The sequence below is a fragment of the Ovis canadensis genome, chromosome 3 (assembly GCF_042477335.2).
Source record: "Ovis canadensis isolate MfBH-ARS-UI-01 breed Bighorn chromosome 3, ARS-UI_OviCan_v2, whole genome shotgun sequence".
Classification (NCBI taxonomy): domain Eukaryota; kingdom Metazoa; phylum Chordata; class Mammalia; order Artiodactyla; family Bovidae; genus Ovis; species Ovis canadensis.
The window spans coordinates 92,675,901-92,695,305 of record NC_091247.1 but is presented as its reverse complement, the minus strand read 5'-3'; the positions used below and the strand labels follow the sequence as shown (position 1 = coordinate 92,695,305).

Sequence of the window (19,405 nt, the reverse complement as noted above, 5' to 3'; positions counted from 1 at the left end):
TGCTTCATGCCAGTCACTGTTCTAAGCACATCCATGTGTTAACTCATGTAATCCTCATGATGGCCCCAGGGCATGGAGAAGTTGTGCCCTTATCACAGAGGAGAGTGCACATTCAGACTTGACTGGTCTGGCTCCTAAAGCTGCTTTCTTATCCACGATGCTGAAGGGTGTCAGAAGAGTAGCCGAGGGAACTGGGAGAGCCTGCCACAGTAAGTGGTGGTGGGTGGGACTCTCCTTTTCCTGAGGTGCAGCTGTGTCAGACTGTGCAGTGGCCCCTTGGGGTGCCTTTGGGCCTCACTTGGAGGGGCACACTGGCCACCTTCCTCCAGGAGAACTGGATAAGGCCCCAGGTCACATCTGCAGAGCCAAGAGCCCTCCTGCCCACCCCATAAATGCAAAGCATGCTGATGACAAGAGTCACTGTCATTCATGATTACCACTCTTATGAAAATACACGTGGGAGCCTTGGGGACTGATGGGGCTGTTTTTGTTACTTGCCTGATCATTGTGGAAAAACACTGGCCCTGAAGGAAGTGTGACTTTTTAGCCCAGATCTCAGGAAGTCTCCAGTGTAGCAGGTAGAGGGTCTTCTCCCTTCCAGTCATCTCTAGTGCCAAGACCTCAGGCTACCCCCGGCTGTGCGATGAGAGGGTCTTCTTTGGAGAGAGAGGACAGTTCTGGCCAAAATTGTGTCAGAGGTTAGTGTTTCCACCAGATCAGGGGCTGTTCTAAATGTTGAGAGCTGGCAGCCGTGAGCCTGGGTCAGCAGAGACCCAGAGCGATACCTGTGGCTGAGCCCCATTGGCTGGTGGAAGCCTTCTGAGAGTGGGACGTGGGGGGCGCTGCTGTTCTCCTCAGCCTGGGTGCCAAGCTCTGCTTTTGACTCAAGGAGATCATTGTCCATCACATTTACAGGCCATTAATGTTGGTTTTCTGGACAGCTGGCCATCTCTCTCCCCGCTCACACTGTAACTATTCCTATAAATAATAATAGTAAGCTCTGGGTAAAACCTGTAACTGTGTGCCAGCCCCAGCTCCACGCACAGTGACTCATGCCGTTCTCTCATCCTTCCTCTCAAGTAGAGATTCTTGCCCTTATTGTGTAAATCAGAAGGCTTAAGCTCAGAGAAGTTAGGCAACTTGCCCGGAGGCCCAGAGCCCATACACAGTGGAGCTGGGATTCTGCCCCATCAGTTCTAGCCCCCAAACCCATGTTCTGTTTTGCTGCCCCGGAGGACACTCTTTCTGCCTCAGCCTCACAGAGTTCACCTCAAAAAGCTAAACTTTTGTTTCCAGGAAAGGTATTGACACTGTCCCTTTGTAGGCAAACATTCCTCCAGGGGAACATCAGGGTCATTCCCAACCTTGTTGCCCTGTGCACAGACTCTCAAGGATTCTTCCCCTGGGTCAAGGGCAGAGTCTATAGAATCCCCCTTTGCAGTATGGGGAAGCTGACCATCTCTGGGGAGGCATGGCCATGCAAGACTTTACTTCGTCTTTACCTCAGTTTCCCCATTGGGTCTTGGCAGCCTAGGGGTGGTATTCAGCACACACACGTGTTTCATGGAGCGATAAATGAATCTGAATTATTCTTTGGTGGTTTTAATTAATTGCTTGCATTTTGGAAGTCAGGTTTACAACTCTAAGCAGACACCCAGCTTCTCTGGAGCACAGCCTGCCCTCTCCAGTTCCTCAGTTTCTACCTCTGCCCACTGCTCCCTGACACCGAAGCTGCCACCAGTCCATCATCCTGTCACCCTTCTTTTCTGCTCACAACAGCCAGCTTTGATCATTTCTGTCGCCACATGAGCCTCTAAGCTTGCCGAGGGCAGGACCATACCTTATACCTTTTTGTACTTTCAGTACTTAGAAGAGTGTTCTAATTCATTCATTGCCACTAGATCAGAAATTCTAAGTCTATGCAGAGAAAGCAAAGCCTGCTGTTCCTGCCCTTAAGAACCGCCCTAGCTCTGGGGAAACTGACACACTCATCCTAGTCAGTAAAACTCACAAACCTTGAGGTTAAGGGCATGTCAGTCATGGACTTACAAGGAAAACCCACAGGGGCCAAAGATTATAGTCTGAAAAGAGGGAGTTCTTTCTAAAATACTGTAGGCTCTTAAGCTTTGTTTTCCATAAGAACAATAGTCTTTGGGTCTCCAGAGTTAAAATGACATCTCACACTAAAATATGAAATTAAGAAAAAAGTTAAAACAAATAACTAGTCAGAAGTTGCCAAAGGTAGTGAACATCATCCTGAAATATTTATGCTCCACATGAACCCTAGATTGTATTTTTTGGTCTCTCTTTAATAAATCCCTGCTAGGTCCAGGGTTGGGGAGCCTGGTGGGCTGCAGTCTGTGGGGTCGCACAGAGTCGGACACGACTGAAGCGACTTAGCAGCAGCAGCAGCAGCAGCAGCAGCAGGCACCGACCACTTTAGAAAACCAATAGGCGAAGAACTTCCAAAGGCAGTTAGGAAAACCAGAGAAATGCAAGGTTAGGACTCAAGCACCATTTTTTCCCCTGAGGCAGATTCTGCAAAGCGTTGGTCTGCTGTTTGCAGGAACCTTCAAACAAAGGAAAACAGTTGAAGGAAGCCACCCATGGGACAGGTTTTCAGGGTTCCAGTGTTGGCAGCCAGTGGCAATTCGCTGAAGTGTCTCACAGTCCAAAATGCCCCTCGGTGACTGAACTCCCTGACTTTCCCACAGCAAAGTGTGAAAGCGCATTGCTGTCGGCCAAGGAAAATATTCCACCTGGCTCTGGCCACAGAGCCATCCACTGGGATCTGAACAGTCGAACACCCAGGGCGGGGTGACCGCCTCAGTAAGCCCGCAGACTGCCCGCGCAGCCGAGAACATGCCTCCCGAGAGACCAGGGCGGGGGGTGGTTTTCCTGCTGGTGCTTAAGCCACTTCATGTAGATCTATCCTCTCAACAGCCAGCAGGTGGTGGGGTTAGGTGGAGAAGTTAGGACATCGCCCAACCACAGATCTTGAGGAAGTGCACGCCTTCACTCTGCCCTCACCGGAAGCAGATGCGGAGGGTCGCACACCAGGCAGGATCACACAGCAGTTAAAGGCATAGGTTTCAAGGTCAGACAGACGCAAGGGACTTAGCACCATTAAGCCTCAGTTTCTTTGTGTATAAGATGGGAAGATGAGTATTTCTCAGGATTGTAAGGAGGCCCCAGTGACCGTAATGCACGTAGAGCTTTTCCTGTCTAAGATAGGAGCCACGCGCCATGTGAGGCTATTTAACTTAATTAAAATTTCATTTTTCAGTCTCGCTAGCCACATTTCAGGTACTTACTACTTCTGGGCAGCGAGTGGCTACTATAGTAGATGCCACACATACAGACACAGTTTCCATCATCACAGAAAGTTATTTTTAGATTTATTGTTTATTGAAGTAGAGTTGACTTATAGTATTGTGTTCATTTCTGCTGTACAGCAGAGTAACAGTTATATACATGCATATATTCTTTTTATATTCTTTTCCATTATGGTTTATCCCAGGATATTGAATTGAGCTCCCCATGCTATTCAGTAGGACTTGTTTGTCTATTTTTTGTGTAATAGTTTGCGGCTGCTGCTGCTGCTGCTGCTAAGTCGCTTCAGTCGTGTCCAACCCTGTGCGACCCCATAGACGGCTACTAACCCCGAACTCCCAGTCCATCCCTCTCCCACCCACTGATCCTTGGCAACAGACAAATCTGTTCTGTCTCTGAGTCTGTTTCTATTTCGTAGATAAATTCATTTGTGTCGTATTTTAGAGTCCACATATAAGGGATATCATATGGTGTTTGCCTTTTCTCCTTCTGACTTCCTTCACTTAGTGTGATAATCTCTAGTTGTATCCATATTCCTGCAAATGACTTATTCACTTCTTTGTTATGGCTGAGTAGTAATCTGTTGCATAAGTGTGCCCCATCTTCAGCCATTCATCTATTGAATTACTGCAGAAGGTGCTGTTAGAGCATTGGAGAACATTCAAGCCCAGTTCCCAGCAGAGTATAAGAGCAGCCTGCATCAGCACCATCACCATGGTGATCAGTACATTGTTAACCATGACCACAGCTGAAGGATTCAGGTCCTGCTGAAGGAACAGTGAAAGTCGAGTAGACCATGTACCATGAGGAAGCCCCTACCCACCCCAGTACACTCCTCCCCAAGTGCCCCAAGCAGAGAGGTTATCAGTTTCAGTTTAGTCGCTCAGTCGTGTCCGACTCTTTGCGACCCCATGAATAGACTATGGCAAAACATTAAAATAAGAGAGTGAAACAGTTCAGTTCAGTTCAGTCACTCAGTCATGTCCGACTCTTTGCGACCCCATGAATCGCAGCACACCAGGCCTCCCTGTCCATCACCAACTCCCAGAGTTTACTCAGACTCACATCCATCGAGTCAGTGATGTCATCCAGCCATCTCATCCTCTGTCGTCCCCTTCTTCTCCTGCCCCCAATCCCTCCCAGCATCAGAGTCTTTTCCAATGAGTCAACTCTTCGTATGAGGTGGCCAAAGTACTGGAGTTTCAGCTTTAGCATTATTCCTTCCAAAGAAATCCCAGGACTGATCTCCTTCAGAATAGACTGGTTGGATCTCCTTGCAGTCCAAGGGACTCTCAAGAGTCTTCTCCAACACCACAGTTCAAAAGCATCAGTCATGGCAAATCTTGTTCTTGAGGCCAAGAATGTGTCCTTAGTCACTCAGTCATGTCCAACTGTTTGTGACCCCTTGGGCTGTAGCCCACTAGGCTCCTCTTTCCATGGGGATTCTCTAGGCAAGAACACTGGAGTGGATTGCCATGCCCTCCTCCAGGGGATCTTCCCTACCCAGGGATGGAACCCAGGTCTCCCGCATTGCAGGTGGATTCTTTACCGTCTGAGACACCAGGGAAGCCCATGAATACTGGAGTGGGTAGCCTATTCCTTCCCCAGGGGATCTTCCCAACCCAATAATCAAACCAAAGTCTCCTGCATTGCAGGAGGATTCTTTACCAGCTGAGCTTCTGGGGAAACCCCAAGGCCAAGAATGGGTAAACCCGATACAAGTGTCCTGTGGCTCAATGTCCCCACTCCCACCACAACCCTGTGGATTTTCTCCATGGTTGAGGCAAGTTGGTATAAATATTTTTCTAAAACCTTAGTCCCTAACTTTGGTCAATTTGGTCCTTGGCCCCCATATTAAACACTTTATCTTAGGGTCCCTGCCAAAAGCCTTGACTAAAATTCAGAACACTAGCCTCCAGCCAGAGAGTACATCATTGTTTATGAAGACAGTGTCTCTCAAGAGCCTTTAAAATGCTCTCATTCTTTTATTTACATTTTTAGCACTCATACAGCCCTTCCTTAGTGTCAGGCACTTCACAAGATGTTAACTCATTTAATGCTCATAACTCTATGAGGTAAGTTTTATTACTCTGTGTTTTACTGACACAGAATCAGTAGCACAGAGAGGTTAAGTAACTTGCTCAAGGTCACACAGGCATTAAGTGGGGAATGGGATTCAAACCCATGACAATTTGGCTCCAAGTCTATACCATGCCTACAATGCAGGAGACCTGGGTTCAGTCCCTGGGTCGGAAAGCTCTCCTGGAGAAGGAAATGGCAACCCACTCCAATATTCTTGCCTGGAAAATCCCATGGACGGAGGAACCTGGTTAGGCTACAGTCCATGGGGTCGCAAAGAGTCAGACACGACTGAGCGACTTCACTCACTCACTCACTATACCATGCTGTGCCCACTTATGGGATCCTATCCTGAGGGAGTAATCTCAAACGCAAGCAAAGTGTGTGCCAAAGATAATCCATTAGCATTGTTTATGAAATCAAAATTGGATGCAGTCTAAATGGTAAGGGTTCAGTGAAGCAAACTCTGTATAAATTACTTTACAACCATTCCGAACAACTCCTGCATGTTTCTAATGACATAGTAAAATGGTGAGATATCAAGTGAAAAATCGATACAAAATAATATTTTTTTAAAATCTTAACTATGTTAAGAAAACTATATAGAAGAAGTACTTACTTGTCAGACTTTGAGGTGATCAGATGTGCAGTAATGTGGACTTTCTTTTTCTCTCCACTCTCTTATAATTTATGTACTTTCCAGTTTGCTTAGAACCATTATTTTTCTGATTAGATGATATTTTCCTTAAGAAGAAAAAAAATTGTAAGAGCACAGCTCTACATGCATTATCACCATTTCTTTAAAATTTTAAAAGGCATTGTGAACCAGGTGCAAAGGGGACTTAGGGGGAAAAACTGGGCAACTGGACAGGGCTAGAAGGTCTGAAAGCCCTGAGCAGAGAAAGAGAGGCATGTTGTTCATCATTTAATTATTGTCGTTTGCTCCCAAGAAAGCACCAAAGCCACCTCCAGACTGAATCAGCACACAGCAGAGAAGGTCCCAGGGCCCCCTGGTTGGAGCACATTGCCCCCCGTCTTCAGCCACCATGGCTTCTCAGCTCAGACAGGATCCTTGCCCCTCCTGTGCTGCGCTTTGCCCTGTCTCTTTTGGGGCACTACTTTCTTTTCGGTTCTTATTTGGGGAAAACAGCCTGTATATGATTCCAGAGGCTCATTTTCAAAATTATGAAGACAAACTCAGCATTCCTTGTGTTTGACGATGCTGCTGATGCTACTGCTGCTAAGTCGCTTCAGTCGTGTCCGACTCTGTGCGACCCCATAGACGGCAGCCCAACAGGCTCCCCCATCCCTGGGATTCTCCAGGCAAGAACACTGGAGTGAGTTGCCATTTCCTTCTCCAGTGTATGAAAGTGAAACGTGAAAGTGAAGTCACTCAGTTGTGTCCAACTGTTTGCGACCCCATGGACTGCAGCCTACCAGGCTCCTCCATCCATGGGATTTTCCAGGCAAGAGTACAGGAGTGGGGTGCCATCGGCAATACCCACTCTCAACAGATGAAATTAAATGATCAAATGGTATAAAAAGATGTTCAGGCTTACACATTTGCCATTCCCCGTGGTGACAGAATAATTCCTATTTTATTCAGATTCCTTTCTTAAACAGAGCTGCCACATCTGGGGTTTCTCCTGCACCTGAATGAGAAGACCCATTGTATAGCTCCCACCCTGGGGAAATGCCCAGAGAGAGATAGGAAGAGAGGAGAGAGGGGAAAGGGGCAGACTTTGGAGTGTTGCTCTCGAGTCTATAGCTTAAATGACCGTTCTGCCTCAGTGGTTCTCAGGCCTGGCCACACATTAGAGTCACTTGGGTGCCCAGACCAACTGGTCAGGGGCATTTCCAAGGGTGTGGCCATGGCCTTGGCATTTTCCAAAGCTTCCCAGGTGATTCTGATGTGCAGCCAGGTGGGATCTGGTGCCTACCTGAGGTTGAGACAGCAGCTGAGTCAAGCGTGAGTCATTTGTGACCAGGTGAAGTGATGCTTCCCCTCACTGTGTGATTTATGCTACAATAATTGGCATAATTAAGTCTAATATTAGTAGAAGCTTGGGAAATTTTTAAAAAATGTTTGTCACCAAAACCTTTTCTTGTCCCCCCTCCCCCCCCCCCACCCCCCAGTAAAGAGCAACTGAGAAGCCTGCCTATATTACAGATGAGCGGTGGGGGAAAAACAGGACCTCTGTCCATCCCCAAACCAGCAAGTCTAAATTGCCTTAGAAAGTCTAACCCTAGCTGCCCGCTGGAATCATCTGGGAGCTTTAAAAATACTGATGTCAGTCCTTACTCCAGTCCTTACTCTGACTTAGTTGGTCTGGGGTGTGGCTTAACATCAAGATTTTTTTTTTTTTCAAGCTCCCCAGGCCATTCCAATGTGCAGCTAGAGTTGATTTCACTGGTCAGCCTTCATGGTGGCTTTCAACTTTGGCTTCATCAGAATACCTTCAGCCTTTTCTTTAAGACACCCAGACCCCATTTTCAGAGAGGCTTTGATCTGGGAGGTCCTGGGAAAAGCTCAAGTGTCTTGACCACAGGCTATTCTGCCTCCCAGTGCAGTTGGGCTCCTTGGTGCTAAGACTCACTACTCTAAGAGCTCACCTAGGCCGTGACCTAGAGTCTCATGTACTGGGTTGGCCAAAAGGTCTTACAGAAAAATCTTTTTTGCCAACCCAATATTTGGCAACAACTCACGTAACTCTCGTGCCTCACCAGGGAAGGTTTCATTCAGAAACACGCTGAGCACCCTATTGCAATGAGACTGGGGTTTGCGTGTTTGCAGCTGTGACCCTAAGGGGGCAAAGAGGCATGCTTTTTGGCATGAAGACATTCGTAATGGGCTTGGACCTCCACTGGAGCATTTCTGAGGCAAGGCTGGTTGTGAAGGGCCCAGCACTCACATGTTAGGAAGAACAAGAAAGTCAGCAAAGTGTGACTCCGTCTGGGGGCTGTCTTTCCTGGTGAGTTAAGATGGCATTGTTTGGGGGCATCTTTGCAATTTGCTATACCCACAGCAGAAAGACCTCTTAACAGGGCAGTCAGCAGCCCATCTTCCCTTTTGCTATGTGGTTTGTGAGTTTGCCATGGAATCAATATCCCAGAGTATCTTCCAAATCAATTTGCATTACACTAGAAAGGTCTCCTTCACAGTTAAGATCTTTGGTTTTTAAACTCTAGAATCCACTCCCCACCCTCTTTCCCCATCTGTAAAACAAGGTAAATAGCAGCCCAGACCTCACATGCAGTTGTTATTGTTGGGATTAACAGAGATGATTCATGTAGGAGTTTAGCATAGCCTTCAATAAGCTAATGTTGTAATTAGCACTAGGCTCGCACTCTTTTATTTAAACAGGATTTCTTGGAGTCCCCAGCATTGATTTGTTAGTTCACAGGGTTTCCAGAACCAAGCAGCTGAGACAGTTGAGGAGATGTTTGAATCCTCCTCTCCCAGAGCCTGTGGGTTAGAGGAGTTTAAGCTGGGGGAAATTGCCTCTCCTATGGCCTGGACCTTTCATAAATGGCTGTGCAAATTGTCATCACACTCCCCTCCCTAGGAGGAAGCAACACCAACACCCAACTACAGAGAAGTCTCATTGACTTGGCCACAGTTCCTGGTTAGACATCTAACAAAGCCCAGGCTCCCCAACCCTCTTCTGTTCAGTGATTCACCAGAAATTCTGTAGAGCTCGGTCTTGCCTGCAGGAGCCTAGAGGATAGCCTCCAGTGAAGCTGGCAGGAAGGGCAGTCACAGAGGTGGGCATAATCCTAAGGGCCTTTAGGGAAAGACAGGCTATAGAGATCCATGGAAGGAGCTTTGGAAAATGGATGGATGGACGAATGAATGAGTGAGTCTTCAAATTATATCTTCTTGGAGAATGTGGTCTTTGAGATGGAGTTTGAGGAAGGAAGTGAGGAATAGTGTCGCAGGCAGAGAAGGTAGCAGGAGCTGAGATGGACAAGGGGAAGGTAATCGTTCATCACAAACAGGTGTGTCCTGAGTGTCTGTGAGATGCTGGCACTAGTTTAGTTGGCACTGGGGGGCGGGGGACCGATGGGTTGGCTGAAATCTAAGTGACAGAAGATAAAGTAGAGGGGGTACATTAGGGTCCTGCAGATATGGGGTGTTGGATGCTAAATGAAAGGAGGAGGAAGCCCACCACCCAGGTGAGAGCCATCAGGGTGCAGAGTGAAAACTCAGAATGGCTGGAGGGAGCACCCTTTGCAACATTCTCTGTAGACACTCACAGCTTCATTTGTGCACCACCTGCGCCTGCTGTTTATCGCCTCTCAGTCTCAAGTTCAGTCCACGCTTTAGCTTTCTCCTGGTGGGAAGGGACCAGTGCCTTTGTCTTCTCCTCCGCCTACAGGGTGAGCTATTTCCTGACTTTGGCCTTCATGTGATCCTGTTATTAAAACCAACCAACCAAAAAAAAAAAAACAAACAAACAAACAACAACCTTGTCCCTGTTTCATAACCCCCCAGTCATCTCCCTCCTAGCCTGAGCCTGTGAGAGCCTGTGCTCTTATTCACACTTCCATGGTCCAGATCCTTTTTCAAGCAAAGTCTTCTTGCCAGAGCTCCTGCATCTTCCTCCTCCCCAGAGCCTGCTCTCTCCTTAGGTCTGTGGAGAACCCTGCATTGTTAGACCTAGAACCTCAAATCTCCTTTACTGTTTCAAGATCAAGAGCTTAATCTGCAGTGTTTTTATCCCAATCCTGGATAGTATACTGGGGCAGCAGCCTGCTGAGTGAGCCGGAATCCAGACCCTGGGGTCCACAGATCTGGGAATGTGTTTCTCTCTCTTCCTTGGCAGAGTCTGGCTCTTTGCAACCCTATGTAGCCCACTAGGTTCCTCTGTCCAAGGAATTCTCCAGGCAAGAATACTGGAGTGAGTGGCCATTCCTTTCTCCAGGAGATCCTCTCTTTGACCCAGGAATTGAACCAGGGTCTCCCACATTGCAGGCAGATTCTTTACCTCCTGAGCCTCCTTGGCATGGTGGTCACAAGCAAATGACTAAATGAGAAAACATGGGTCAAATGTAAATTAATCTTTAACTGAAAGCAAGTACCTGAATTCAAATTAAAAATGCCTTTAGATGAGGTACATAACGATTGAGCTTTGGAATAAAGAGCACCAGTGGGAAATTTTTCCATTAAGCAGCCTTAGAGACCGAAGCTGTATGCTCCAGTATCCCAGGCTGTGGCCTTAAGCAGCCGTTTTTGCAACATCTCCTGTTTGCCTTAAACCCATACAGTACCTGTTCTTTTAACATTGAAATGATTAAAATTTTGTTAACATTGAGCAAAAGCTATGCTCCAGGAAATACCCTGTATTTATCCTGTGACTCCTGGCATCTGGGGTCTGGAAGCCCAGGTTTAAGGGAATCACAAATGTAAGCCCCCCGGGGCTTTTCAGGTCCTACAATTACGGGACAGTGCTGCTGGTTCTACTCCAGTACATGCCCCTGTGTGCTGGATCGCCTGGTAAATGCTTGCAGGACTAATTAGCCCTGACAAAGAAGATAAAAATCAAGCCATAGTCTTTGTCTCCTGCTGGTTTAGCGTGTTTTCTTTCTCTCATCACTGGGAATTCTGAATACACACATTTAGTTTAAAAATAACCTGGTTTTTTATGAACTGCCAAAATGAGCTTCATGTCCTAGACACATTTGCTGCCTTCCTCACTCCCCCAGGATCTGGCATAGTAACCATGATAACAAAGTGCTTCAGCAGCACCTTGCCTCCGCAGATGATAAGCTGATGAGTTACCTCGTTCTCCAAGCGAGAGAAGCCTATGCGGGGGAGTCGGAGCGATTTTACTGACACCTTTGCCTCCAGTAGCCAGGGCTGGAGGGGCCCCTTTGGGCTTTTTTGTAGGGCTTGGGTCTCTCCAGTCCAGTCCTCCTGGGAGCGGGGCAAATGAGACCTCTGCGCGGAGTGTGTGCTGATGTCCCTGTCTTCCCCAGCTGCCACTCTGGGTACGTCGGTGCACGCTGTGAACACGCAGACCTCCTGGCCGTGGTGGCTGCCAGCCAGAAGAAGCAGGCCATCACCGCCTTGGTGGTGGTCTCCATCGTGGCCCTGGCTGTCCTCATCATCACATGTGTGCTGATACAGTAAGTCTTCACTGCCCCTGAGGCCGGGTCCCCCACCTGCCTGCCTTCCCAGGGCCATCTGCAGCGCTCCCAGATAGCAGGGCCACCTTGGCAGTTTACTGCTGTGATGTCTGATTGGTGTTAGCAAAGCGAAGAGGGATTTTGGTGAAAGCTGAGCGGTATGAAGGGCACACAGCCCGGGAGATCTCCAGCAAATGGGCCTTGACTGGAAAGCTGAGCCAAAGGCTCGGAGCCTTCACCATTGTGATGGGGTTGTGCAGGGGTTCCAGAGGGAATTGGAAAAGGCTCCAAGCCTCCTGTGTGCAGTGAGCAGCCGCACTTCCTCTCTGCAGATCCTAAAGCCCCTGTTGCTGTTACTCCCTCTGCTTTCCTCCAGACCTCAGCTGCTGCCTGGCATCTTCCAGGAAGCCTTCCTGAGCCCCTTTCCGGGTGTTCTTAGCCTCATTTGCTTGCCTATATATCTTCCGATTGGGTTGCTCTGCAAAGGGACGGACCCAAGGGTTGTATTTCCAGTATTGGGCCAGAACACTGGCCTGATGTTTCCTGGAAATATGGGTAGCAGGTGCACTGAGAGGATGCGTTTGCCACGGCCAGAGAGTGTTAGTCTACGGAAAAGGATCTGAAGCCATGGGGCTGCTTGGCTTGTTCTTTCGTTCCTTCCGTGGGTCCATGCAGTCTACATGCAGTCCCTGCTTTACCGCTTGCTGGCTGCTCCTGATGGATGACCCCGTCCCGAGCCCACACAGCCCTGCCAGCCTGAAGTGGCTGTTTTGGCCCAGTCCTGACAGTGGTTCTAAGTGACCCAACTGCTGCTTTATGGAGCAAACAGCTGGGCCACTGGGGTAAGGGTGGAGGGTGGGGAGTGACTGGTCCCCGCTGTCAACTGGAGCCTATTTGACCAACTCAGAGAGGAGCGGCCACATAGAGCTGGTCTTTTTGGGTGGCCAACAGATCCTTCTGCAAGTGGCCCCAAAGGCCACCTCCTTGCAAAGCCCTCAGCCCTGTGCTGTGATTGTCCCTCTGGACGCTCCAGGGGAAGGATAGGTAGAGCCCGGAGCTTCCCAGCAGGCCCCTCCGGCAGACACTGCACCAGCTGGGCACTCCTGCCAGGCTCCTACCCAGGCCGTGTTCTCTGCACCTTTGCAGCTGCTGTGAGGTCCGAAAACACTGTGAGTGGTGCCGGGCGCTCATCTGCCGGCATGAGAAGCCCAGCGCCCTCCTGAAGGGAAGGACTGCTTGCTGCCACTCAGAAACAGGTAAGGAGGCTGCCTCGAGAGAGGACTTTTCCCTTGGGAGACACTGTTGGGTAGAGAAAAGGACCGCCTGCCTCAAGTCAGGGCAGAAGTTCTTGGAGGGTGAAGCAGAAAGAAGGGAGAAAAAGAAGAGGACACTTATCCTACCAAGTCAGATTCAGTTTATTCCAATGTGTCTTTTCTTCAGAAGGTGGCTCTGTTATCCTTACCTGTGACCATGTGGCCTTTAACAAGTAACTTAACATCTCTGAGCCTTGGTTTTCTCATTAAAAAGATGTCGTGCAAATTAAATAAGTACTGAGATAAAGAACCTGGTGTATCACAGACTGGAGACACACAACAGACATTCTTTCTCTTTCTCTTGAGAAATCATCTTCCCTTTCCCAGCAGTGAAATGAGAGATGTGGCTTCTAGAAGGTCTTGAAGGACTCTGAACTCTTAGAATCCTGTGATCTTCGTTCAGTTTACCATTGTTCCATGAATATTCTCTCCAACGTCCGTGAAAAAGATTGGACATCTGGCTAGGATGCCAGACTCACATCTCCAGAGCCTTCTCCGAGCATCCCTAGCTCCAGGCTCCTGGAGTCAAATAGCGAATTAATCCAGACAGGCTCTGAAAAGTCACACATGAATGAGTTTCTGGAATGCTTGTTTGACCAGAAAGACTCATAAATTTAGCGTTCCTTTTTAGGAAGTGGTTCGTCAAGAGACAATCACCCCAGCCTCATCCACCTGAGGGTGGCTTCTCTACTAAATAGTCAGCTCAAGGTTGTGTGGAGAGGGCGAGGAGAAAGTGCCTGCTTCACTCCTTAGGCCTCCTGGTGGTCTGACCTGGAGGGGACTGAAGGCAAGGGGCCGCCGTTACTTGATCTTCATTTCAAGAGCCATAGTAATTGTGCATGAGCAGTTCTTTTGATTTAGGAATGTGCTGATTCATTGATCCTTTCAGTAGTCTTGAGGAGGGTGTGGGTAAACTGAGTCTGCCAAAGACCTGTGTGGAAGGTCTGAGTCCCTGGTGGAGCTAGGAAGAGACCCAGGGCCTCTGAAGTCCCTACTCCCATTTCCTCCACTGCCTCAGGGGACCATGCATTGAGCTAATGAAGATAAACATTTTTGTTTGGTCTTTTAACACCAATAGAGAAAAATTGTGTATGGCTTTTTAAGAAAATTGATAGTATTTTTGTACCCTCAGTCTGCACCTAGGCAGAGTCATTTAGGGTGGAGTAAATTTCTTGTTAATGTCACTTCTCTACCTGCATTTTGAGAGAATGTTGGCTTTGAACCCAGAGATGGGTCTGACCTTGCAGAGATGGCCACCAAGGCTAAAGCCCCTCTTCTTCAGATGATGGGTATGCTCCACCTCCAGGGAACCCGGGAGAGACCAGTGCAGGAAGATGTCCAGGCTGGACTGGACTCAGGAGCTGCTGGGGACTGGGTGCACCCTGCTTCCCTGTGACAGGCACAGAGGATACCCTTAGGGCCCACCCATTGAGAAATAAAGGGGTCTGTTCTTCAGTGGCCTTAGAGGAAGCCATTCTGCTGCCAGAGCCCTTGACTAGCTCATGAGCTGCCCACTAAGCCGCTGCTGCTGAGGGAACTGGCTGCAGACAGGGCTGAAGCACCTCCAGTTGAATGAAGGCCTTCAACAGTGTGTGTCCCCGTTTCCTTCTTTCCTTTGGTGCTGAAAGCACAGATTCAGGAGCTACTGCCCCTGTGGTCAAACCAGCAGAATGTGGACTTGACTGCCCAAGAGAACCCAGTGACTTGGGCTGGTGCATCCCCAAGTTTCTGTCCCATGCCAGTTTTCCCAGCCTGGCTGGAGTGTGGCCTGCAGAGCTTAACCTGTTTTTCCTTCCTTCCAGTGGTCTGAAGAGCCCAGAGGAGGAGTTCTGCCAGGTGGCCTGCAGCAGCCAGAGGGAAAAAGGACTTCTTGAGTTCGGCACAGCAAAGGCTGCCAGGCCTGGGCCAGCAGGCCTTTCCTTCTCTGCCTGCCGTCACCTGTGCAGGCTTTTTGTCTTATGTGGGCCTTCCTTCAAAATTCTGTCCAGAACTCTGTCTGCTTGGGGTTATCCGATGTGACCTGGAGAAGAAATCGGTGGACCACAGTTTAAAGACTGGTCAGAAATGAATGGCACGGGGTGGACCTCCTATTTACCTAATGACCTATGTGCTTCGTCATCTGCATCCAGGTGTGTGTAGGTGTGTTCTGTCAGTTACGGATACCAGACCCGTCTCCCCACAATAGTCTCCATCGTGCCCGACACTGGAGTTCCTATAATTGTTACAGTTTTTGTTTTTTTTTTCTTATCTGCTTATTGGGGAAAATGGTGAAAAACAGCATCACTGCTTTTTGCTACATGAAGACGCCAGTGGAGGAGGAGCCTTACCAGTCCTCTGTCATGAAACCCTCAACCAGCCCAGTGTCTTCTGTGGACACATGACGTTGAGGACCTTCCTGAGCTGTCACCATCCTCAGAGATAATTTCTTATTTATTAGATGGATGATGATTTTATTTTAATCTCTTAAGTCAGTGTAAAATGCATAAAAGCCTTTCAGACATCTACATCAATGATCCATGTATTGCTGGCCAAAAAACTAGACTGATTAGAAATGTCTGGTCTCTTCCGGACAGCTAAAACTTTGGGGGGCGGGGGGAAGCACCAGGATGTGTGGAGACGGAAGCAGAGGCGGAGTTACTGATGGGAGCAAAGATTGGGGTTCAGAGATCGTGCCATTTAATACACAAAACTGGTAAACGCCCTACGATACATTCCTGCTGAAAAGTTAGCAGATCTTACAGTGGAGACCTGGCACCTTATTGAGGAAGAGGAAGAGAGTCTGTGTGTATATCTACAAGGAGGAAACACAACAGTGACTACACCGCTCTTATTAAACCTGTTAACCTTCTGGTGGGCCGTCCGAGAATCTGCTTAGATGTAGAACTTTAGCAGAGAGCAACAGGCATTTGGGGTTGCACCCATGAAAGGGGACCAGTCACTTATTTTCCATGTTGTTACTTGGTTGATTTGTTGCTTTATTTTGAAAAGGACAAATTGAACTTTCCTATTTATTTTTAAGCATTCGGAGAAATATTCCAGTGATTTTATTTTTCTTTTCCATTCAGGATGCTAGGTTTTTGTTTTTTGTTTTAAAACAAAAACTCTTAATAAGCTGCTTCCATCACGTGGGTCTTGCTTTTCCCTCAGTGAAGGAGAAATTGTTCTCCTGGGTACTCTCCAATCCAATGGGCCTGCTTGTGGGAAACCCTGGTTCACTCCAGCTTCATGGTGGAGCTCATCCCTAGGAATTGTTATTAAAATTTGCAAACAGGGAAACAATGAAATAATTTGTAAACTCCTTATGTGAGGGAACTCTTATTCACTAATATTTGAAAAATGGGGGATCTCTACTTATTAACCCTTCAGTGCCTCTAGCTCTTCACTTCGTGAAAGGGACTTTTAAAATATGTCAAGTGAGCTTGAAATTCCTACCAGGTCATTTTGTCCTTCTGGAATTCTTCTGCCCAGTACGTCTATTTCAACGCATTTTCTCTGTGTTTCTTACAGTTGAGAAAATTATATGACCTGTGTTGCAATTCTGGCACTTGTATTGAATGACGCTGTGCCCAAAGCACCAAGATTAGAAATGGGATCTATTCACCAGCAGTGTGACTGACACAGCTTCTGGGGTCTAGTCATGAGAAAATATATGCTTAAGTTTGCATTCCTTATACAGGTCCTACAGCAGCGGGTCTGTGGGCTGGGGCTTCACCCCCAGAGACCCATGCAGTTGACACTGGTTTGTGAACCCCAGTTTGCTATCCCTTTTTTCATTGGGCTCTCCTGAAAGTCTGATTCCAGTATAGAGAGACTAATGGAAGTGGAGTGGCATCATTGGCTTTTAACTTGAAATCACATATTTACTTTAGAACAATCTTTCCTCAGTCTTTTAGAGACTGTTTGAGGTCTGGTTGCCTTTAAAGAGCAAGAACTGGTATAGAGAATGTCTTGTGGGGTTTTCTCCACCCGCTGGATGGAAGGATCAGTGTCCAGCCTATAGGCATGTGAGAGCCTTTGCGGAAGGGTGAGGAGGTGAGAACCAAGAACCTTCTTGACCTCCTGTGGGGACTTCATACTTAGTGTCTATGAATGCTCCAATCACACCTGCCGGTGCCCCCCTCCTTCCAGTGCTGATACAACCATGCAGTGCACAGGCTCAAATGTGTGCCACCCTGGGAGAGTTGGAGGCAGAGGCTGGGATCAAGGCGGACCTTTGTCCATGTCCAGGTTATGAGAACCTTGCTTCTTTAGTGATTTCTCTCTTAGAAATCAGAATGGCCACTAAGCATTGGATTGCTATGCCATTTGTGGCATTGGTACTTCTTTGGTTAGATATAAAAATGCCCCCTTTTCAGGTAAAAAGTCATCTTCTAATCCAACTCTGTAGGTTCCCTGTGTTTCCTTGCTTTTTACAAAGCCAAGTTCATTATGATTAGGGACTGGTTCCCAAGATCTGACCTGGTGAGCAGCTGCACACCGGGGGATGGGGAACACAGCTGTTTCCAATATCTGTCTCAGGAGAAATGCAAAACCCCCATTTAAAAGGGGCAGGGGAAGGGAGAGACTGCTTCCAAATCTTCAGTGGAGCCTGAATTTTCCCACTGCTGTACAGGCTGTGACCTCTTTAAGCATGCTGGCCGGAAATGTCTTCTTCTAGATGGAAGGATGTACAGCAGCCAATCCTGATCTGGAAGACACATCTGAACACATGTGGTAAATAAGCAAGACTTGAGCTTGCCATTGTGTGCCAGCAGAGGAGAGGGGCAGAATGTCCCCGGAGTCTATTTTCCCATGAGAGGAGACGGTAGAATTGACATTACCCCCACCTGCACTGGTGAGGGAGGAGGTGCACCTCCAGAGCTTTGGGGGAGCCTGGTCTATGCTTGTGGAGCACGTGTCTGCATCTTCAGGTTTCCCGGGTCCAAGCTGCTTCAGTGCACATGTACCGCTGGCTGCTCTTTCACCGGGTCCAGGCTGCTTCAGTGCACGTGGACCGCTGGCTGCTCTTCCAGGCCATCTTGACAGGAACAATTCAAAGAGGCTCCAACACTGCTTGGGAGATCCTGATCCCATAGTGGGATCTGGGGAACAGGGGGATGATTCAAAAGACGAGGACCAAGGAGGACATCACAAAAACAAGAGGAACACTTATGTTTGTTCTTAATGTTCCAATAGAAGACCTGTTCTCTAGCCACTGATTTTATCAGGCTTTCTAAAAGGTCTCATGGTAAACACACACACAGTACTGAACACAACGCCTCTTCCTAGTGTAATAATACTGAAGTGTTCAACTTTTCATTATCTTATTAAAACAAACCCGATGCTTTTTTTTTTTTTAAAGAACTTGTTACTCTGACTTCTGTATATGTTGCACTGAAAAGGTTAATATTTAATGTTTTAATTTATTTTGTGTGGTAAGTTAATTTTGATTTCTGTAATGCATTAATGTGATTCACAGTTCTTTTCTTTAGTATCTGAATTATACTTATTTAAAGGGTAGTGAGCAATATAAAATGCAGTTGTGTTTTTCAGTAATGTATATTGTCGTTCTGTACCTTGTTTGGAAGGATGAAGGAATGAACTCTTTTTTTTTTTTTTTTGCTAAATCAAGACTGAAGCTTTTCTTTCATGAGGTTGGGAGATGGCTGAAGTACATTAAGATTTTTCTCTGCAAATGTGAATGGTGTGGAAAAAAAATAGATGCTCTTTTGCAAAATGTGGGAATCCTAAAATTAACTTTAGTGGATCCCTATATGTTTGTAAAAACCAAATTCTCTGAAGTTCTTCTCAATAGATATTTCATTTACTGTATGTCCAACAATATGCTAACTAGTGTGGAAGATGAAACAGACAATCCTTGCCCCAAGGAATCAGAATCTACCTAAGATCAATTGACGTGCAGAAAATAATTCCAGACTCATTCCAAACAAAACACAAATAAAGCCTGAAATTGTAATGTAGAGGAGTGTGTGTGTTAATAGCTGTAATTCTCCACATGTGGACCCCAGACCAGCGCCGTCGCATCACCTGGGAGCTTCTAAGAAAGGCAAATTTTCAGGACCACCGCAGAGCTATTAAACTCTCAAGATGGCATGCCCTCTCTACCTTCCAGATGATTCTGATACATACTCGAGTTTGAGAACCATGGTGCTATAGGATTCCAGGAAGGGCCAATTCATGTGGGCCTAGAATTTTTAGGAAAGGTTTTTTAGAGGATATTCAGGGGAAGTGAAACTTAACACAATTTACCCCTTGAACGCTAAGTTCAAGGTTAACGGCCATCAGGTAGTACAGTCTTGAGGTAAGGCTTGCATTTATTTGGATCTTCTCAGCCTAGTTGAAGAAAAAAACAGGCCTGTCCATCTCCTTCCACGCCACTGCTCACACCCACCCCCAACTCCCCTCTGCTCAGTTTCTAACTGTAAGGACTTGTTCTAAAACTGTCAACCCAGTTCTTAGAAGCCTCACTGCACTTAAATTCCCATACAGTCCTCTGCCCTTCTAACCCATGTGTGGGCCGCTGGTGTGCAAGGTGAAGCAGGGGTGAGGGA

At 47.4% G+C, this 19,405-nt stretch overlaps 1 protein-coding gene across 2 annotated transcripts in view; it reads left to right on the top strand.

Annotated features, from left to right (window-relative positions):
- Positions 1 to 18,814, top strand: part of TGFA (transforming growth factor alpha) — a 112,330-nt gene extending 93,516 nt beyond the window's left edge. For both annotated transcript variants that reach the window (XM_069583636.1, XM_069583635.1), the window contains exons 4-6: positions 11,392 to 11,541; positions 12,688 to 12,797; positions 14,657 to 18,814. In XM_069583636.1, the coding sequence (XP_069439737.1) occupies positions 11,392 to 11,541; positions 12,688 to 12,797; positions 14,657 to 14,664 (268 nt within the window). In that variant the 3' untranslated portion in view covers positions 14,665 to 18,814. The remainder of the gene's footprint in view (positions 1 to 11,391; positions 11,542 to 12,687; positions 12,798 to 14,656) is intronic.
- Positions 18,815 to 19,405: the final 591 nt, after the last annotated feature.